This window comes from Trachypithecus francoisi, unplaced genomic scaffold (genome assembly GCF_009764315.1).
Source record: "Trachypithecus francoisi isolate TF-2019V2 unplaced genomic scaffold, Tfra_2.0 Lachesis_group5, whole genome shotgun sequence".
Taxonomy (NCBI): Eukaryota; Metazoa; Chordata; class Mammalia; order Primates; family Cercopithecidae; genus Trachypithecus; species Trachypithecus francoisi.
The window spans coordinates 98,783,542-98,800,422 of record NW_022681470.1 but is presented as its reverse complement, the minus strand read 5'-3'; the positions used below and the strand labels follow the sequence as shown (position 1 = coordinate 98,800,422).

Here is a 16,881-nt window from a genome sequence, read left to right as displayed (position 1 = left end):
AGTGCTGGGATTACAGGCATGAGCCACCACACCCGGCCTCAGCTGTTGTTTCTTTACACGCACTCATGAAGTAAAATCCAAGCTAAAATCCAAGGTTTTTTTGTTTTTGTTTTTGTTTTTGGCTTTTGTGGGTCCCTTTGGGTAATTTTTTCTTCTTCATTTTTTATAAGCCTTTGGGACAGCCTGCACTTGGGGATGGAGTATTTTAAATGCAGCATTTTACAAGTTATATAGTGTTTTAAAATATGAAAAACTCCCTCCTCCAAGCAGGAATATCTGCGCTTCTCTTCTTATCGTCAAGATAACGCTGTGGAATTAAAAAAGCAAAAACAGAGACCTTCCTTATATCATTTTCCTCATTATTCATCTGCTTCCATTGTGCCTACTCAACTGACAATATCAAGAAGTCTAAGAAATGAGCCCTACTTATCAGGGTGTTTGATGTCGGAAGTTGGCATTTCTTTATTAAGAATCAAAGACTCATATTTTTGTGTAGGATTTACAGAGCTGATTCCATTATTACTGGCCCTTTATTTTTGTGCCCTTTAAAAACATCACTTTAATTAAGGTCTTGTATGCTTTTAATAATCCTCTCCCCCATAAGTGGAAATGCCCTGGTCAAAACCTCTGTGTTCCATTTACTCCACAAAAGCCAAGGATATTTGTTTTTAGACAACTGTGTTTGAATAACAGTTTCTGCCCAGTAAACTTGCAAGCAGTTCACAAGTTTTTATCTCTAATAGTTCCCTTTCTCCCTTAAGTTATAAAATATTCTGTTATAGAATACAGCTACTAGCAGTCGCGTCTTATCCTCAGATGTTCTTAGGGAGGTACCCCCATCATGAGGTCCTCCCAGTGTCTTATCTCCACCACAGACAGAAACTGACTGAGAGTGATTTCTGTGGCTTATGTGTGTGTAGTGTCAAGCTCACTGAGGAACGCTGAGGAGACAGCGCTATAAAAATGTGTAAAAGAACCCATACGTTCTCAGATTTCTCACTTAAGCATTGGTCTTTGGAAAACAGTCCGACCTACATCCCAATTCAGGTACCATGAAGTTCACCTGGTGAGACAAATTAGCTTCAAGAATAGGCCAGAGGAAGTGGAAAGGGGTGAGTGACAGGACAAAGGGAGAACAGGTGAACGAAAGTAGGGGCAAGATCACAGGATGGAGCAGGGCAGAGAAAGAGAGGACGCCAGAGATTTATGTAACATCTTAAGAGAGTAGACAGGCAGGGAAGGTTCTGCATCCCACATGCATCTGCTCTGGAATCTGAAAATTACTTTGGAGGGTTTTTCATTAGCCCCTCAGCCTGATGTTTCACAATGCTCTGGCAGCTATCTGATGCAGCACGAAAGGAACCCTGGACCTCGCATATAGGAGGCACTCAAATATTTGTTCTATCTATCTATCTATCTATCTATCTATCTATCTATTTTTGAGATGGAGTTTCACTCTGTTGCCCAGGCTGGAATGCAGTGGCGCGATCTCGGCTCACTGCAACCTCTGCCTCCCAGGTTCAAGCAATTCTCCTGCCTCAGCCTCCCAAGTAGCTGGGATGACAGGCGAGTGCCACCACTCCTGGCTAATTTTTTTTTTTTTTTGTATTTAGTAAAGATGGAGTTTCATCATGTTGGTCAGGCTGGTCTTGAACTTCTGACCTCAAATGATCCACCCACCTCGGCCTCCCAAAGTGCTGGGATTACAGCCGTGTGCCACCACGTGCGGCCCAATATTTGTTGACTACTGGGAAAGGAGGAAGATGGGGCAAATGATGAATTACTTTTTTCCCATAAATCAAAATCTATTTAAATGATAAATCTAAACCACTCATGTGTGTTTGTCCAGCAAACCCTCAAAAAATCGTGCAGGCTATTTCCTCACCAGTACATCTGGACATATTGCTTCCTCATATATGAAGACATCCTGGATTTGCTCATTATTTTTTCATCGCTCTTTAAACAGGGGGTTAGAAAATAGAGACATTGGGAAGGGGACAAGATGGTTTGGGGAACGGTGGTGTGTGCACACTCATGCCCATGGGAGGGGGTTACAAAATCTGAAGAGGAGACTGCAGTCAGGAAGCTTGGATTCTAATCCATTTAGCCAGTAACTTGATGTATAAACTGGGGCAAGTCAGTTGATCTGGCATGCCCTGTTTCCTCATTTTCCAAATGAAAATATTAATACCTAATCTATATACCTTACAAGGTGGCACTAAAAGTGTAAAGAAATGACATATAAGAGCATTTTGAAAGGATAAGGTTCTGTGTCAGTCTAAAATTGTAGAATTAATTGGTATGGTGAATGGAAAGAAGTTGAGAGGAATATCACTGGATTAGGAGGAAAGGTGGGACTGGAGAGGGAGCCCCTCCTTCATTTGACATACCAGAAAAAGCCACAACAGCTTCCACTACTCAAACCACAAATTTAGCCAACACTTTTATCTTGAGACATCTCTGGAAAGAGGATTTTTCCTTTTCCCTGCTCCTCAGTGCCAGGGATTTTTATTCATTTTGTGGTTATTGCATGCTTGCCATGTGCCAGGCAATGTGTTTATTAGCTTATTATTTCAAAATTAGCCCTGGAAGACAACACATATCTTCAAAGGACTCTCAGAGGTCATCTCATATCTTCCCCTAACTTTCCTTGTTGATAAAAATGGCAGTTCATCCCTCACCACTTAATATGTGGAGGGATGCGGGCCTAAAGAAATTCAGTGACTTGACCAAAGCCCAGAGTGGTGATGAAACCAATACCTAAGAGTGGGGTTTCTCATTCCCCTTTTCCATCACACATATATATACTGAAAAGACATGAAGTTACTAAGATGTGTCCTGGAGGCTCTGAGGCAGATCTGCTGTAGGAGGGATCAGCAGAGGCTTCCCTAGTCAGGGCATTCTCTGGGCGTTCAGCCCTTCCCTCCACTGGGCTCCAGCGCTGTAGAGAGGATGGGATTTTTACCTATCAGTGCAGCGGGAAAAGATACCCAGGTGGCTGGAACTTATATTGAAAGCCACTTGGCATAAAGGATCATGGTTTGGAGACAGAATTCTATTCCTGCCAGATTGACACTGTGTCTGCAAATCCCTCAGCTATTCTGAGTCTCCGTTTTCTCCCTGTGAGATGGAGATCATAAAATCCGCCTCATCCTTAGGATTATTCTCCTGAGGCTACAAAAAGGCCTGAGGCTTTGTACACTGGAAGAAACGTGTATTAATAGCAACTTCTGTCCCACCCCATCCCCCAACAAGTCGATCCCCTCCGGAGCATAAAACTTTTCCCCAGCATCCGACCTGCCCAGGCCACCCTAGCACCTAGGAGCGTGAATTCCTGACGAGAGTTCTGGGTGGCGCGACCTCCAGGCTCCCGCTCTCGTTTTTGTTTTTGGTCAGGGAAGGCGATGCTGTAGAGGCTGAAGATCTCCGGTCTTCACGAATCCGCACGTCTCTCCATTATCACCGCGCCCGCCCACTGGGCCCCGGGGCGGCCGGCGACCGGGTCTCTTGGGCTCCGCGTGTCGCCCGAGCCGCCGCGGAGCGAGGGTCCCTGCCCCCTGGGAAGCGGTCTCCGGCCGCTTGGAGGCCGCCTTCTTCCCCCTCCGTGAGTCAGAAACAAAGGCGGGGGGGCGGGGGGAGCGCCCGAGCTGCGGCTCCGCGATTCGCCCTTTATTCTGAACTCGCAACGTCAGCGGCCCGTGGATGGAGCTGCGGGGCGCGGGCTGGGCCGCCCACAGCGCACCGGGCCGGGGGAGCGGCCGCGCTGGGCCGGGCCGGCGGGTGGCGGGGGCGCGCTCGGGGACCCGGGCCGCGTGGGCGCCGGGATGGAGGGCGCCGAGGGGCGGGGAGCGGGCGTGCGTGTGTGTGCGAGTGCGAATGCAAGGGAGGCCGGCCTTGAGTGAAACCGGAGCTACAAAGAAGGGGAGAGTCCGGGAGCGGGAGGGCGCGAGGGAGGAGCAGCGGCGGCGCCGGGGCAGCTCCGACGCCCTCCCGCGGGGAAGGAGCCCCCGCGGAGCCGCCGAGGCCCCGACGCGGGGCCGCCCCTCGGCCCGCAGCCCCGCGCTCGCGCCCGCTGGGAATGATGAAGAAGAACAATTCCGCCAAGCGGGTGAGTGCGCCCGCCCGCCCTGCGGCCGCCGCCGCCTCTGCGCTCCGACGACCCCGGCCCCGTCGGCGCCGCGGCAGCCTGAGAGACACCCGCCCCGGCCGCTCCCCCGCCCCGGCGGCCAGGTCCCCTTGGCCTCGGCCCTGGGCCGGGGCTCTGGGCCCCGCGAGGCGCCGGCGGGGGCTTTTGTTTGTTTACTCGCCTCAGGGGGCTTCAACTTGGCTGAGTTTCCCCCCGACCCGCACCTCCCCCGCCCCTGAGCGCCGGGCGGGCGTTTGCCTCGCGCTCCGCGGTGGCGAGGAGACAATGGGAGAGAAAACCAAAGAAACGCCGTTAGTCCCCGGGCGGCGAGCACGGTGGGGACGCAGGGCCTGGAGGGAGCCCGGGAGCCCCTCCGCGCCCGGCCCGCGCCCCTGCCACTCGCAGCCCCGGTTGTTTATTCGGGGGCAGGGGAGGGGAACGGGGGGAGTTCCTTGGAGTGAAAACCTTTCCGAAGTGGGAGCGAACCTGGGGCGCCCCCCCCCGGCCGCAGCCTTCGGAGGAGACGGGGCCGCTGAGGCGGTCGTGAGAGACGGATGGAGAGGAAGCCGCGGCTGGAATCTCCTAACCGCCCGCTTCTCATCTTGTCCTGGGGCAGGGGCCTCAGGATGGAAACCATCAGCCTGCACCGCCCGAGAAGGTCGGCTGGGTCCGGAAATTCTGCGGGAAAGGGATTTTCAGGGAGATTTGGAAAAACCGCTATGTGGTGCTGAAAGGGGACCAGCTCTACATCTCTGAGAAGGAGGTGGGTGCTTCTTGCCTCTTAATTCTCCGTTTTCTCATACCCCCGACTTTGTCACTCCACAAGGGCTCGCCTAGCTTACTCCACCCTTGTTTTGTTCCAAAGGCAAGTTCAGTGGTCTCCTGACTCTCTACCCCCATCTCATCTGCAGAGAAAGGTCACCCTTTAGTGAGAAGACCCGAGTGAGAATTAGAAGTTGAGCTGGCTGCTTACTCAGTGTTTTTTTGTTTGCAAATACCTTTCTAACAACAATGATAAGCCCCTCCCAAGACGCCCCAGAAGTCCTAAGTGTCCCTTGCTGCCTCCCACCCTAACCGGCCTCCTGAATATAGGATTTATTTTCTTTGTTATTTCTGCGGAAACAGTTTAGCCTATTCACCACCCCTGACTGTCCCCCGACCTTACTCCAGCCAGCCTCCCCTTTCCTGTCTGTGGCAGCAGCGTGCACAGGTCCTGTCCGTGGCGCATACACAAGCACCCCGCCGTCTGGCCCCTGTGACCTCGGGTCTGTGAGTGGCAGTTATTTTCGTTGAAGACAGTGTCCCTAACCAGTATGCTCTCTGTTCCCCACCCCCACCCCATTTAAAAAAGGCAAGGAACCCATTTTCTACCCACTTCCTGCCCCCCCCCCATTTGTATCAGAAGGGAGAAGAATGGAGTTAAGAACCCCTGTATGTCTTTGGATACCTTTGGCTGTGTATTTAACCATGAAAACCAGTCTACACTGTGTCAAAACCTGAGCTATGATAATTGAATCCAGACCCATCTCCCTTTTTTCCCTAAGTCTGGGGGGTCAATAACGTGTGCTAATGTTGAGAAATCAGAATTGCCCCTCCAGTGGTTAGAAGTCACTCCATTCCCTGCCTCTGTGACTATCAGTATAGCCTGGGAGACTGTCCTGTGTACCTGTTAGAGTGGCTCTTCCTCCCGCCCTCACAGGAGGGATTCTGTGTTGCCTCACCCAGAGCTAACTGGGAAGTCCTCCCTGAGTTCTAACCCCTTCTACTTTCTGCAGTAGACACCCTTATTCAGTAGATTATATTTAGGTAAATAAAACCTTTTATGGTATTGAAACAGATACACACACACCCTGAGACAAAGTACTCATCTAGAAGAACATCTACTGAGGCATCTAGGGAAGAACTAAGCTGTGCCACAGCCAAAGAGATCCCTCTTAAGGGTATTGAAACCTAGCTGTTTACACAAAGCTAGGAAGTTGGTGATGGAAAGTCTTAGGAGTGAGGTGAAGGCACTTTTCTTGGTCTGTCACCCAGGCTGGAATGCAGTGGTTCGATCACAGCTCACTGCAACCTCCACCTCCAGGGCTCAAGTGATCCTCCCATCTCATCCTCCGAGTAGCTGGGACTACAGGTGGGTGCCACCATGTCTGGCTAGTTTTTGTATTTTTTGTAGAGACAGTGTTTCGCATTGTTGACCAGGCTGCTCTCAAACTCCTGGCCTCAAGTGGTCCACCAGCCTCAGCCTCCCAAAGTGCTGGGATTACAGATGTGAGCCACCATGCCTGGCCAGGAGGATTTATTTTTAAGAGTTACCGCTGCCCAATCACAAATCCTCCAGAAAGTTTTCTCCACAACTTCCCGGCTTTCTCATTAAAAAAAAAAAAAAGGCAAGTGTTAAAGTGTATCTCCTGTCTTCCCCGAACTTCTTAATTGCAGAAAACTCTAGTTACCAATCAGGGAGAACTTCCTACAAGTCAGGGAAAACATAATAGTGAAAGGGTAAGAGGAATAAGACATCCATTGCTTGTTTGTATTTGCCCAGAGAGCAGAGTCTGGGGGCAAAAGCATAGCTGATCCTTGCTTGTGAGGAAGAGGCACAGAGACAGGGGAAAGGATGGAATGACCTCAGCCTAGGATGTCTGGTGTCCTATGAGTCAGGACCATCTGACTGGTCATGGAGCCAGCTGTCTCCTGCTGGGAAGGGCACAGGAAAGAGGGACTAGACATATTGATACTACGCTTTTTTAGAGCCAGTTTCCATGCTACAGTGGGCCTGGTTAAAAAGTGAAATTGACAGAGGACTCTGAGCTTTATTCTGCCCACTTGGGAAAAGCCCTAGGGCCAATAGAGTCAAGACAGGGTGTTTTGTTTTGTTTTGTTTTTTAGAGACAGGGTCTCACTGTGTCTCCCACGCTGGAGTGCAGTGTCACAGTCATAACTCTCTGCTGCCTTGACCTCCTGGGCTCAAGCAATCCTTCCACCTCAGCCTCCCGAGTAGCTGGGACTACAGGCATGCACCACCACACCCAGCTATTTTTTTTTTTTAATTTTTTGTAGACATGGGGTCTCACTATGTTGCCCAGGCTGGTCTCAAATTCCTGGCTTCAAAAGTGATCCTCCTGCCTCAACCTCTTGAAATTCTGGGATTATAGGTGTGAACCACAGTGCCTGGACAAGATTTTTTTTAAGGCAGAGTATAATCTATATCATTTGGTGTTAATGCAAGAAAATTTATAACCCTATCTCCCAGAATTTTCGCTAATCTTTTTTGTTATTTCCTCTCTTAAAGGCAGGGTCTCCCACAACCACCTCTGCCATAGAATTTCTTCTGTGTTCAATAATAATCATTTTCTTCCTTCTCAGTCAAAGGGCATCCTCTGTCAAAGAGGGCTGACCTTACGGTCACAGGCTGGTGGGTAAGAACAGAAGCTAGACCTTAGACCTCATGGTCAAGGAAATTGGGTTTGGGGCAACTCTTTGGACAGTTGTGGGAAAAAATCCCTTTCTATGGTCAAGGACAAAGAATCAGGGGAAAGGAGGGGTTAATTTGGAAGATGGGTAGTTATAAATGAGACTCTGAGAATTAGATAAGTGTGGGGAAAAAAAAAACAATACGATGGAGAACAAGGCTGCTGGCTTTGTCCATCTTCCCAGGCACTAGAATATACTTGTCCTACTGCTTGTCTCACCCCATCTCCCACCCTCTCCACCCCCACTAAGGGCTAACCTCTATCAGTGTCTTCTGCTCCCCAGAACTCCTTATCAGTGTGTATGCAAGCCAGAATAACTTCCTTTCCTTCCCTTCCCCTAAGGAAAACAGAGTAAGTTAACTCTCTTCCCCTGGCTACATTCACACACCCAGCACTTTCCTCTCCACGGTTTCTGTACTCTGCTGATAGTCTCAACTCTGGAGAAGGAGGGGGAGAGGAGGGATGATGCATCATCTTACATCCCTGCCCCGTGTTTCTGGGAATTGTTCTTGGACACCCCTTGCCAGCACCTTGTCCTACTTCCACCCGTAATCATTCAAGGCCTCTGGCCGCTTTCCAACCCAAAGCCAGAGAACCTGGAAAGTGGGGGGCCCTGGAGGAGCCAAGCCTTGCTGAAACAAATGGAGGTAGATGTATGAGCAGTCACTCACTTGAATCGGGCCATGTGGTCATCTGTCCTCATCTGTCATCAGCCTCCAGGTCCAGCAGCAATTCAGAAGGATGGGCAGATGTAAGACTGTAGATGGTTTGGGTAATAGAAGGGAGAACCATTTCCCCACTTCCAGGTTTCCAGGAACCAGGAGGATAGATGAATTCACCTCCATGCACACGAGCCCTATTTCAGAGCTGGGGAAGTTGGGGACTCTTTTGAAAAATAATTTCAGTCAGGGTGGGTGGATGTCATCCAAGGAAGACATGAGGCTACTTTTATCTGTTTAGTTTTAACGAGACAAGTGCTGGTGCTTTTCATTTCTTATCCCAGGAAAACGTGACCAGCTTTTTCCTGAGGTGTTCCAACCCTGGGCTGAAGTCACAGAGGGTGAACAGACTGCGCGGTCTGGGCTTGTAACTAAGTCTCCTCTCTGTAACTTTGGTCTTTGCAAGCCAAACCAAATCCATAAGCCACTGCTTCAGAGTCCCAGAGTTGTAGGAACACCACCTTAGGGGAAAGGAGAAAACACTGTGATCGGTTTCAAATGGACCTGTGAAGAAATGTTCCTTGAGCCGCTTTGCAGTGCTCAGAAAAGGCTAGTTGGGGTTGGAGGATGTCACTAGGAATGCGGCCTTGATGAGACGTTCAGCAGGAGTGCTAAGAGCTAAATGTTGCTTGAAGCTGCTAAAGGTAGAACCAGAGTGCAGGACAGAGACTACAGCAGGAAGGGCTAAGTTTAGATACGAGGAAGAGCTTCCTGCAATAAAGGGGACCCAGGCACTCAAACTAGAATAATGGCAAGAAGTCACAGAATACTTTTTTCCAAATCTAAAGTGTAGTCTTCAAGGGAAAGTCTAAGTGCATTCTTGCCTAGAGATAGGGGGATGAAAGAAATGGTTTTTCAGGTCTGGAGGAGTTAGTTTGGATTGTCACAGTACCTTAGAGGGAGGAGGAAAGGGTAGGAACTGTAATTGTAGTTTTCAGCTTCTCTGGACAAACTCAGCAAAGTGAACACAGGGGGCTGCCGTCCTGTGGTGGCGATGCTCCTGAAATGAACAAGGAAGATAAGTCTCTATAATTGTACATACCAGAGAAGGGAGCAAGGTGGGGTGGGAGAGCTATACTGCACACATGCGAGTGGGGAGGCCAGAGACAGCCCCTCGTTCCCTCCAGACACCCTGATACTGGCCCTGCCTTGATCTTCATTCTGTGGACCATCAAGGGCCATACAGGTCTGTCTTACTGAGGGTGATGGATCAACCATCTACCATGTCCCTTTAAGGACATGAGCCTTTTTAGAACATGTAAGTTGCGTCCTTAAGGAAGAGTGGGGCAATGGGTGAAGAGAGGCATAGTGGGACTCTGGAAATGGCAGCCGGGCTAAGGAGAGTGAAGAGAAGGGATTTAAACAGAAACACACCTGAACATTCAAGACTTGGGGCTGCCCTAGCCGCCTCCTCGATGTGAGGCCTTTGTAGGCTTTGGGCAGGACAGTCCTCTCCTCTCCTGGCATGCCTCCCTTTCCTCAGACTTCCTCTGCTTCCCAAGATGATCTAAACTAACAGTCTGGGTGGAGGGGCTAAATAATTTTATCCTCCTCACCTCACCCTAACCCTCCCCTAGGTAAAAGATGAGAAAAATATTCAAGAGGTATTTGACCTGAGTGACTATGAGAAGTGTGAAGAGCTCCGGAAGTCCAAGAGCAGGAGCAAGAAAAATCATAGCAAGTTTACTCTTGCCCACTCCAAACAGCCCGGTAACACGGTATGTTTCTCCTGCCACCTTGGCCGCTGCAACATGGACAGGGTTGAGGGGGCAGGGGAGAACTCCTTACCCTCAACTTCTCTCAGCAATCTTGGCTCAGAGGCCCTGAATTGCTCTCCTGCTGGCTTTTATCATTTCACCTGAGAATATTGTGGCCATTTCCTTCTTTCCAGGCAGGCCAGCCTTTAACCTGTTCAGCCACAAAGATCATCTCTCTATATATCTCTTTATTTTTCTCTGTCTTATACACACACATCCATACATGTGCATATTTACATCCCTTAGAAGAAAATCCCTGTCCTTGTACCCTGATAGGTGGTTGAAGTTCTGAATCTAATTCATCTTGTTGGAGGGAACCCAGGGAAGTTACTCCTGTCACATTCTATTTCTTCAAACATTGAAAGATTTGTATTTTAATACCTGTCCTTCATCAGACTTCCTCTGATTATCTCCAATACCATATTAATACTCAGTATCCTTCTTAGCTCTTCCTTGGTCGTTTCTAAAACAACCTCCTAGCTATGCATTTTGCAGGAATAGAAGCTGGGTTTCCTTAAGTTACGGATGACTCTGGAAGCAGAATATCTCTCCTTCCAGGAGCTGGGTCTAAGAAAGTGAGATTATAATCTATTATTTCTTCACTGTCGAGGTGAGGCACCACCTCTAAAACCCTGGCTGAAACAGGAATCTTCCCCTCACAGGCACCCAACCTGATCTTCCTGGCAGTGAGTCCAGAAGAGAAGGAATCGTGGATCAGTGCCCTCAACTCTGCCATCACCCGAGCCAAGAACCGTATCTTGGATGAGGTCAGGGGGCTCACTGTGGGGAGAGGGAGGGAGGCTGGGGCAGAGGGAGCAGCTGTGACCCACTGAAGGGGGAGGATTATGCAGGCCCCATTTACTTGCTCCCCCACCAGCTCTACTTCTTTACCTCCCTTTTAAAAACCTGATCTCTTTCTACCTTCTCTCCAAGTCTCTTCTGACACCTCCTCTTCCCCACTTCATGATGCGGGAGCCAGCCTTGCGTCAGCTTAAAGAGCCCCTTCGTGTCCAGTAAATCCCCTTGCCCATGGATTCATTCAGAAGCTGTGAATGGAGTGGGCACGTGTTCAGGCCTCGGGATGCTGGGTTGGGACACAGAGTCGCTGAAGTGCACTCGTGACTCACAGTACATCTCTTCAGGTCACCGTTGAGGAGGACAGCTATCTTGCCCATCCCACTCGAGACAGGGCAAAAATCCAACACTCCCGCCGCCCCCCAACAAGGGGACACCTAATGGCTGTGGTATGTAAGACTGTAATAAACATTGCCAAAGGGTCAATTCTGTGTCAGTCCATCTCAGACAGAACTGTATGCCACCAGAGGCATTTGTGGGAGGCCTCCTTGATGCCAAGATCAGAGGCGAGGGAAGTCCTTCCACCCCATGCCCCTGCCTGATCTAAATCAAAAGGATTTAGTCAGCACCCATTAGGAGTTCAAAAGTCCTGGCTCCCAGTAATGTTACCCTCTTTTGGAGAAAATGAGTTATACCTACAGGAAAATGAAAACTAAGCCACTTTATGGTGACTGTCTTTATGGGTAACAGCATGTAGTAGTGCAGGCATTTGGAGGAGAAAGGATGACAGTGAGTCCCTGAAACATACAAAGTGCTGGTTTCTTTCATGCTTCTGAGCTCTTAAGTCTTTAGAGAGAGAGGAAGGCAGGTATAGTGCAGAGAACACAGGCTTTGGAGTCCGAACCTGAGTTGGAACTTCACTGTAATCAGCTACCTGTGTGGTTCCCTGAAGTTGCATGTCTCCAGCTGTAAAATGAGGCAGTAATCATGCCTGCGTTGAAGAGCTGCTATGAGGAATGACTGAAGCAACATATGTATCACTGCATATTTGGTATTGAATACTCATCGCTTTTAGTATTCTGGAAATAAGAGAAAAAATTTTGTAAGGCAAGGGGGCCGAAGTGTGGGGCTCATAGGATGCAGATGGAGGAGGACAGTCATTGTGCCATGGGGAGCGTCCTGTGTGTGTCAGACCTGGTTTAATGCTGAGAGTCCACAATACTGAGGAAGAGGACGCCCCTCAGGAAGCTTGTCGTAGAATGGAGAGTACAGGAAACAAGCAACAGAAAGTAAATTACAGAAAAAGAAACATTCAAGTCACTATCAAAGGAATAAGAAACAGCACATTGAGTAGGAGGGTTCAGTCAAGAGCAGAGGGCTTTGCCAGGCAGGGTTGCTCACACCTATAATCCCAGTACTTTGGGAGGCTGAGACCGGTGGATCACTTGAGGTCAGGAGTTTGAGACCAACCATGGCCAACATGGTAAAACCCTGCCACTGCTAAAAATACAAAAAAAAAAAAAAAGAGCCAGGCGTGGTGGTGCATGCATGTAATCCCAGCTACTTGGGAGGCTGAGGCAGGAGAATCGTTTGAACCAGAAGGTGGAGTTTGCAGTGAGCCAAGATTATGCCACTGCACTCCAGCCTGGGCGACAGAGTAAGACTCTGTCTCTAAAAAAACTACTTCTCGGCCGGGCGCGGTGGCTCAAGCCTGTAATCCCAGCACTTTGGGAGGCCGAGACGGGCAGATCACGAGGTCAGGAGATCGAGACCCTCCTGGCTAACACAGTGAAACCTCGTCTCTACTAAAAAATACAAAAAACTAGCTGGGCGAGGTGGCGGGTGCCTGTAGCCCCAGCTACTCGGGAGGCTGAGGCAGGAGAATGGCTTAAACCCGGGAGGCGGAGCTTGCAGTGAGCTGAGATCCGGCCACTGCACTCCAGCCTGGGCGACAGAGCGAGACTCTGTCTCAAAAAAAAAAAAAAACAAAAAACTACTTCTCATTCAGGGAAGGCTTGTAGAGGAAAATGATCACAGCCTGCATCTTTTAGGCAGTCATTCTGAAAATCCCTCCTGAAGACAGCTTTCCCCTCTCATTTCCCCCTTGCTCCACAGGCTTCCACCTCTACCTCGGATGGAATGCTGACCTTGGACCTGATCCAAGAGGAAGACCCTTCCCCTGAGGAACCAGCCTCTTGTGCTGAGAGTTTTCGGGTTGACCTGGACAAGTCTGTGGCCCAGCTGGCAGGGAGCCGACGGAGAGCAGATTCAGACCGCATCCAGCCCTCCGCAGACCGGGCAAGCAGCCTCTCCCGACCTTGGGAAAAACCAGACAAAGGGGCCACCTACACCCCCCAGGCACCCAAGAAGTTGACACCCACAGAGAAGGGCCGCTGCGCCTCCCTGGAGGAGATCCTATCTCAGCGGGACGCTGCCCCTGCCCGCACCCTCCAGCTCCAGGCTGAGGAACCCCCAACCCCTGCCCCCCCACACCCGGGGCAGCTGTCCCGGATCCAGGACCTGGTAGCAAGGAAACTGGAGAAGACTCAGGAGCTTCTGGCAGAGGTTCAGGGACTGGGAGATGGGAAGCGAAAGGCCAAGGACCCCCCTCGGTCTCCGCCGGATTCTGAGTCAGAGCAGCTGCTGTTGGAGACAGAACGGCTGCTGGGAGAGGCGTCATCAAATTGGAGCCAAGCAAAGAGGGTGCTGCAGGAGGTCAGGGAGCTGAGAGACCTGTACAGACAGATGGACCTGCAGACCCCCGACTCCCACCTCAGGCAGACCACCCCGCACAGTCAGTACCGGAAGAGCCTGATGTGAGGGCAGGGTGGGGTCTGGAACTCGTCGGGTTGGACAGACTCTTATCTCCGTGTTGCTGGATAAAGCTTTTTTATTTACCTCAATCAAAAAAAGAAAACAAAAATGAGCTCATTGCTCTTGCTGATGCCTGACCCCACTACAACCCTTGTTTCCCCACCTATTTTCCATATCCCCTTCAGGTTTGAGGAAGTGACCCTGTAGCAGTAGTAGGAAGTTTTCACCCAGCCAGAGAGAGAGAAGGTGCAGGAAAGACATAGTCTGATCACTCCACACACCGCCCGCCCCCAAGATGGCACAGGGAGTCCACTGCTGCTCCCAAGGATACAGTGGGCTTCTAAGCTTAGAGCAGGAGGGGGACGAGGGTGTTTTCTATTATGTCCCACCCCAGGCTGTCAGTTTGAGGGTGAAGTTTCTTTCAGCTGCCCAACTCTAGTTGCAGGGATGTGGAGGCCATTGCCACCTGTCCATGAAATTTATCCCAGCCCCGAGGAGGATTTGTGGAATTAAAATCTTCCCCAGCCAGACACTGGCTTCTCTTTCCTAGCAGTCTCTGATTGAGATCGAGCTGCCTGGATTTTCTTACATCAGGCGTTTTTTCCCTTCGTCTTCCATACCCTTCCCAACATTGACTCAAAGATCCAACTTTGTCGGGCACAGTGGCTCACGCCTGTAATCCCAACACTTTGGGAGGCCAAGGTGGGTGAATCACCTGAGGTCAGGAGTTTGAGACCAGCCTGACCAACATGATGAAACCCCGTCTCTACTGAAAGTACAAAAAATTAGCCAGGCGTGGTGGTGGGCACCTGTAATCCCAGCTATGCGGGAGGCTGAGACAGGAGAATCACTTGAACCTGGAAGGCAGAGGTTGCAGCAAGCTAAGATCATGCCATTGCACTCCAGCCTGGGCAACAAGCAAAACTCCGTCTCAAAAAAAAAAAAAAGATCTAACCTTGGGTGGATGAGACTAGTTTCATTATTTGATTCAGGGCCCTAGCACAGGGGAACTAGAGACAGATCCCACAGAAGAACTGAACTAAGAATGAAACTGATTTGTGATGCAAGTTGGGTGGGATGAAGGGGAAAACCAAACATGTGTCCAAGTTCCTCTTTCGGCCAAGCTAAGGTTTCCTGTAGCCTCCCCCTCCATCAAACCTCTTGTATCACTAAGCAAGCCCCCACTTTAGAAAAGCATCTGGATGCCCATGCCAGCACCCTCCCAGCCACCTCTGAAGTTGACAGGCTTCCCAACATTCTTGCCTGTGGTAGGTCCCACATAACTCACTGTTCGCTCTTTCCTCACAAGTGTGTGAGATCAGGTTTAGTAACAGTGCTGAGGTCCCAAGAAGAGCTGTGAAGGGAATAATTTGATTTTGGGAAAGAAGGGGACAGAGCCTCATGAATCAAGTAAATGGAGGGTTAAAAACCACTTTGAGGTGTGCCCTGCCAGCTGCTTGATCCTCCAAGAGCAGCGGGGCTTCACTAGAGATGGGGGGAGGCACAAACGGGGCCAAGTTGCATATAGACCTGGCCATGAGGGTGCCCCGAAGATGGGATAGGAGGAAGAGGGGGAAAAACCCTGTGGGAGAAACAGACCCTTCAATCCCCATTCTTCTGCTCTGACGTCACTCCTACAACCCATGGAAGCAAAATGGTTGGGGCGGAGGGCGGCTCTCTCCCCTTCTTTCCAGAAATCATCTCTTTCCTTCACAACTCTTCTCTGGACCTTATCACTGCTATTAAACCATCCTTAGGGCAGAGGAATTCTTGTTCTTTCTAGTCCCTTGCCACTCTGTCATGGAGATTTTCCCCAGCTCTAGACTGTAGTTACCTAGCCTCTTCCTTGAGGAATGTGTGTCCCAGTTGAGTAAGGGAAAGCATGCAAGAGTGCCACCTTCATGTCTCTGTGGTCTCCTGGGGTATGAGGTGAGGACCCAGGCTTCCAGACATCCTGTCCTCCAAATAGCTACACTCTCCACGACCCTAAGCATGGTCAGCAGAGCCATCCGTTGTCACAGGTATTGAAGTCTAAGCTAGAATTATGCTTTCTTTTTACAAGTGTCTATCTTTGTATTTTGCCAGCATTTTTCCTTTTCTTTTTTTCTTCCTTGTTGCTCCCACATAATGAGGAAAGAAGACAAAAGCACAAACGACATATGTATCCCAACATGTCAATTATCTGTGGCTCCCAGGGGAGCCAGAAGATGGAGGGAGACACTAGAGAGGAGAGTGACAGGTGAGGGAAGCAGAAAAGAAAGATCGGGGACCTCACGACAGTAAGAGAAGAGCTGGGCACTGTGCTCCCGGCTTCAGGCTCCAAAACCAACAGCTTCCAGTTCTCCAACAGTTACTGGAACATCCAGGCCATAGGGTGGTGAAGTGAGCCCAGCTTTGAAGCCAAATGAATCTGGATTCAAATTCTAACTCTGTTAATTCTTGATTATGAGGCTCTGGGCAAGGCACATGCCTTCCAAATATTAGTTTTTTTCATCTGCAAGCTGCAGAGCTATTGGATGGGTGAGGACAATATGGAAAATGCCTGTCAGAAAGTGATGGCTGCAGCTACTGTTACTGGTTTGACTCTGGGCAGTGGGCCGCTAGCTCAGGTGGAAGGAGCACAGTGTGAATGAGGCCGCTGGTGTGGGGTCAGTCACTGTCACTTAGCTAGATCCAGGCCACAGGCTGTGCCTGACCTCTCTCTTCAGAGGAGAGAGCACACCAGGTACTGTGCTGAAGGCTAGAGCCAGAAGGGGGGATGAAAGCATCATCCCTGGTCTTCAAGAACTTTAGAGCTTAGCATGGAGCCAGGCTTCCCACTAGAAAAATTGCTTAAGGTGCACCCTTGTGGTAGGCTGCTGGCATGAGTTCTGTTGAAGCATTTGTGTTGAACCTGGGCACTGTGACAGGAGGATGGGAAGGTGCTTACGGTTTCTTTCCCTTCCTCCCAGCGCCTCTCTTCCCTCACTCCATCATTCCAGCCCCTCTGCCTGCAATATTTCCCTTCATGCCCGGAGTAACTGTGATGCGTGGCAAATGGGTGGCTCCGTAGCTGTGTGGGGCAACTTTCTCAGGGCACAGCTGCCCTGAGATGCTTTCAGGGTGCACTTATTCTCCCTCCCTTCCTCCTCCCAACTGCTCTGCTCCCTTCTCTTCTTACACAGATGAAGCAAAGGGAAGCACCCTCTGGAGGCCCGAGG

The 16,881-nt window shown here is 50.1% G+C and overlaps 1 protein-coding gene across 2 annotated transcripts; it reads left to right on the top strand.

The window, feature by feature from the left end:
• The first annotated feature begins 3,067 nt into the window (after window positions 1-3,067).
• Window positions 3,068-14,211, top strand: PLEKHO1 (pleckstrin homology domain containing O1). 2 transcript variants are annotated; one of them, XM_033200567.1, is made up of 6 exons: window positions 3,068-3,604; window positions 4,743-4,889; window positions 9,893-10,033; window positions 10,735-10,839; window positions 11,215-11,316; window positions 12,983-14,211. In XM_033200567.1, exons 5-6 carry the CDS (start codon window positions 11,308-11,310, stop codon window positions 13,685-13,687), a joined length of 714 nt encoding a protein of 237 aa, XP_033056458.1. In that variant the 5' UTR covers window positions 3,068-3,604; window positions 4,743-4,889; window positions 9,893-10,033; window positions 10,735-10,839; window positions 11,215-11,307; the 3' UTR covers window positions 13,688-14,211. The 2 variants fall into 2 exon arrangements, with proteins under 2 accessions (XP_033056458.1, XP_033056457.1); XM_033200566.1 differs by lacking the exon at window positions 3,068-3,604 and adding an exon at window positions 3,725-4,108 and having other exon boundaries at window positions 12,983-13,818.
• The last annotated feature ends 2,670 nt before the right edge of the window (window positions 14,212-16,881 follow it).

Excerpts from the sequence above, each read along its gene's own strand:
- PLEKHO1 (XM_033200566.1), top strand. The coding sequence starts at position 4,079 with ATGATGAAGAAGAACAATTCCGCCAAGCGG. Across the intron at positions 4,109-4,742 it reads AGAACAATTCCGCCAAGCGG|GGGCCTCAGGATGGAAACCA; the intron begins GTGAGTGCGCCC and ends GTCCTGGGGCAG. Across the intron at positions 11,317-12,982 it reads GGGGACACCTAATGGCTGTG|GCTTCCACCTCTACCTCGGA; the intron begins GTATGTAAGACT and ends CTTGCTCCACAG.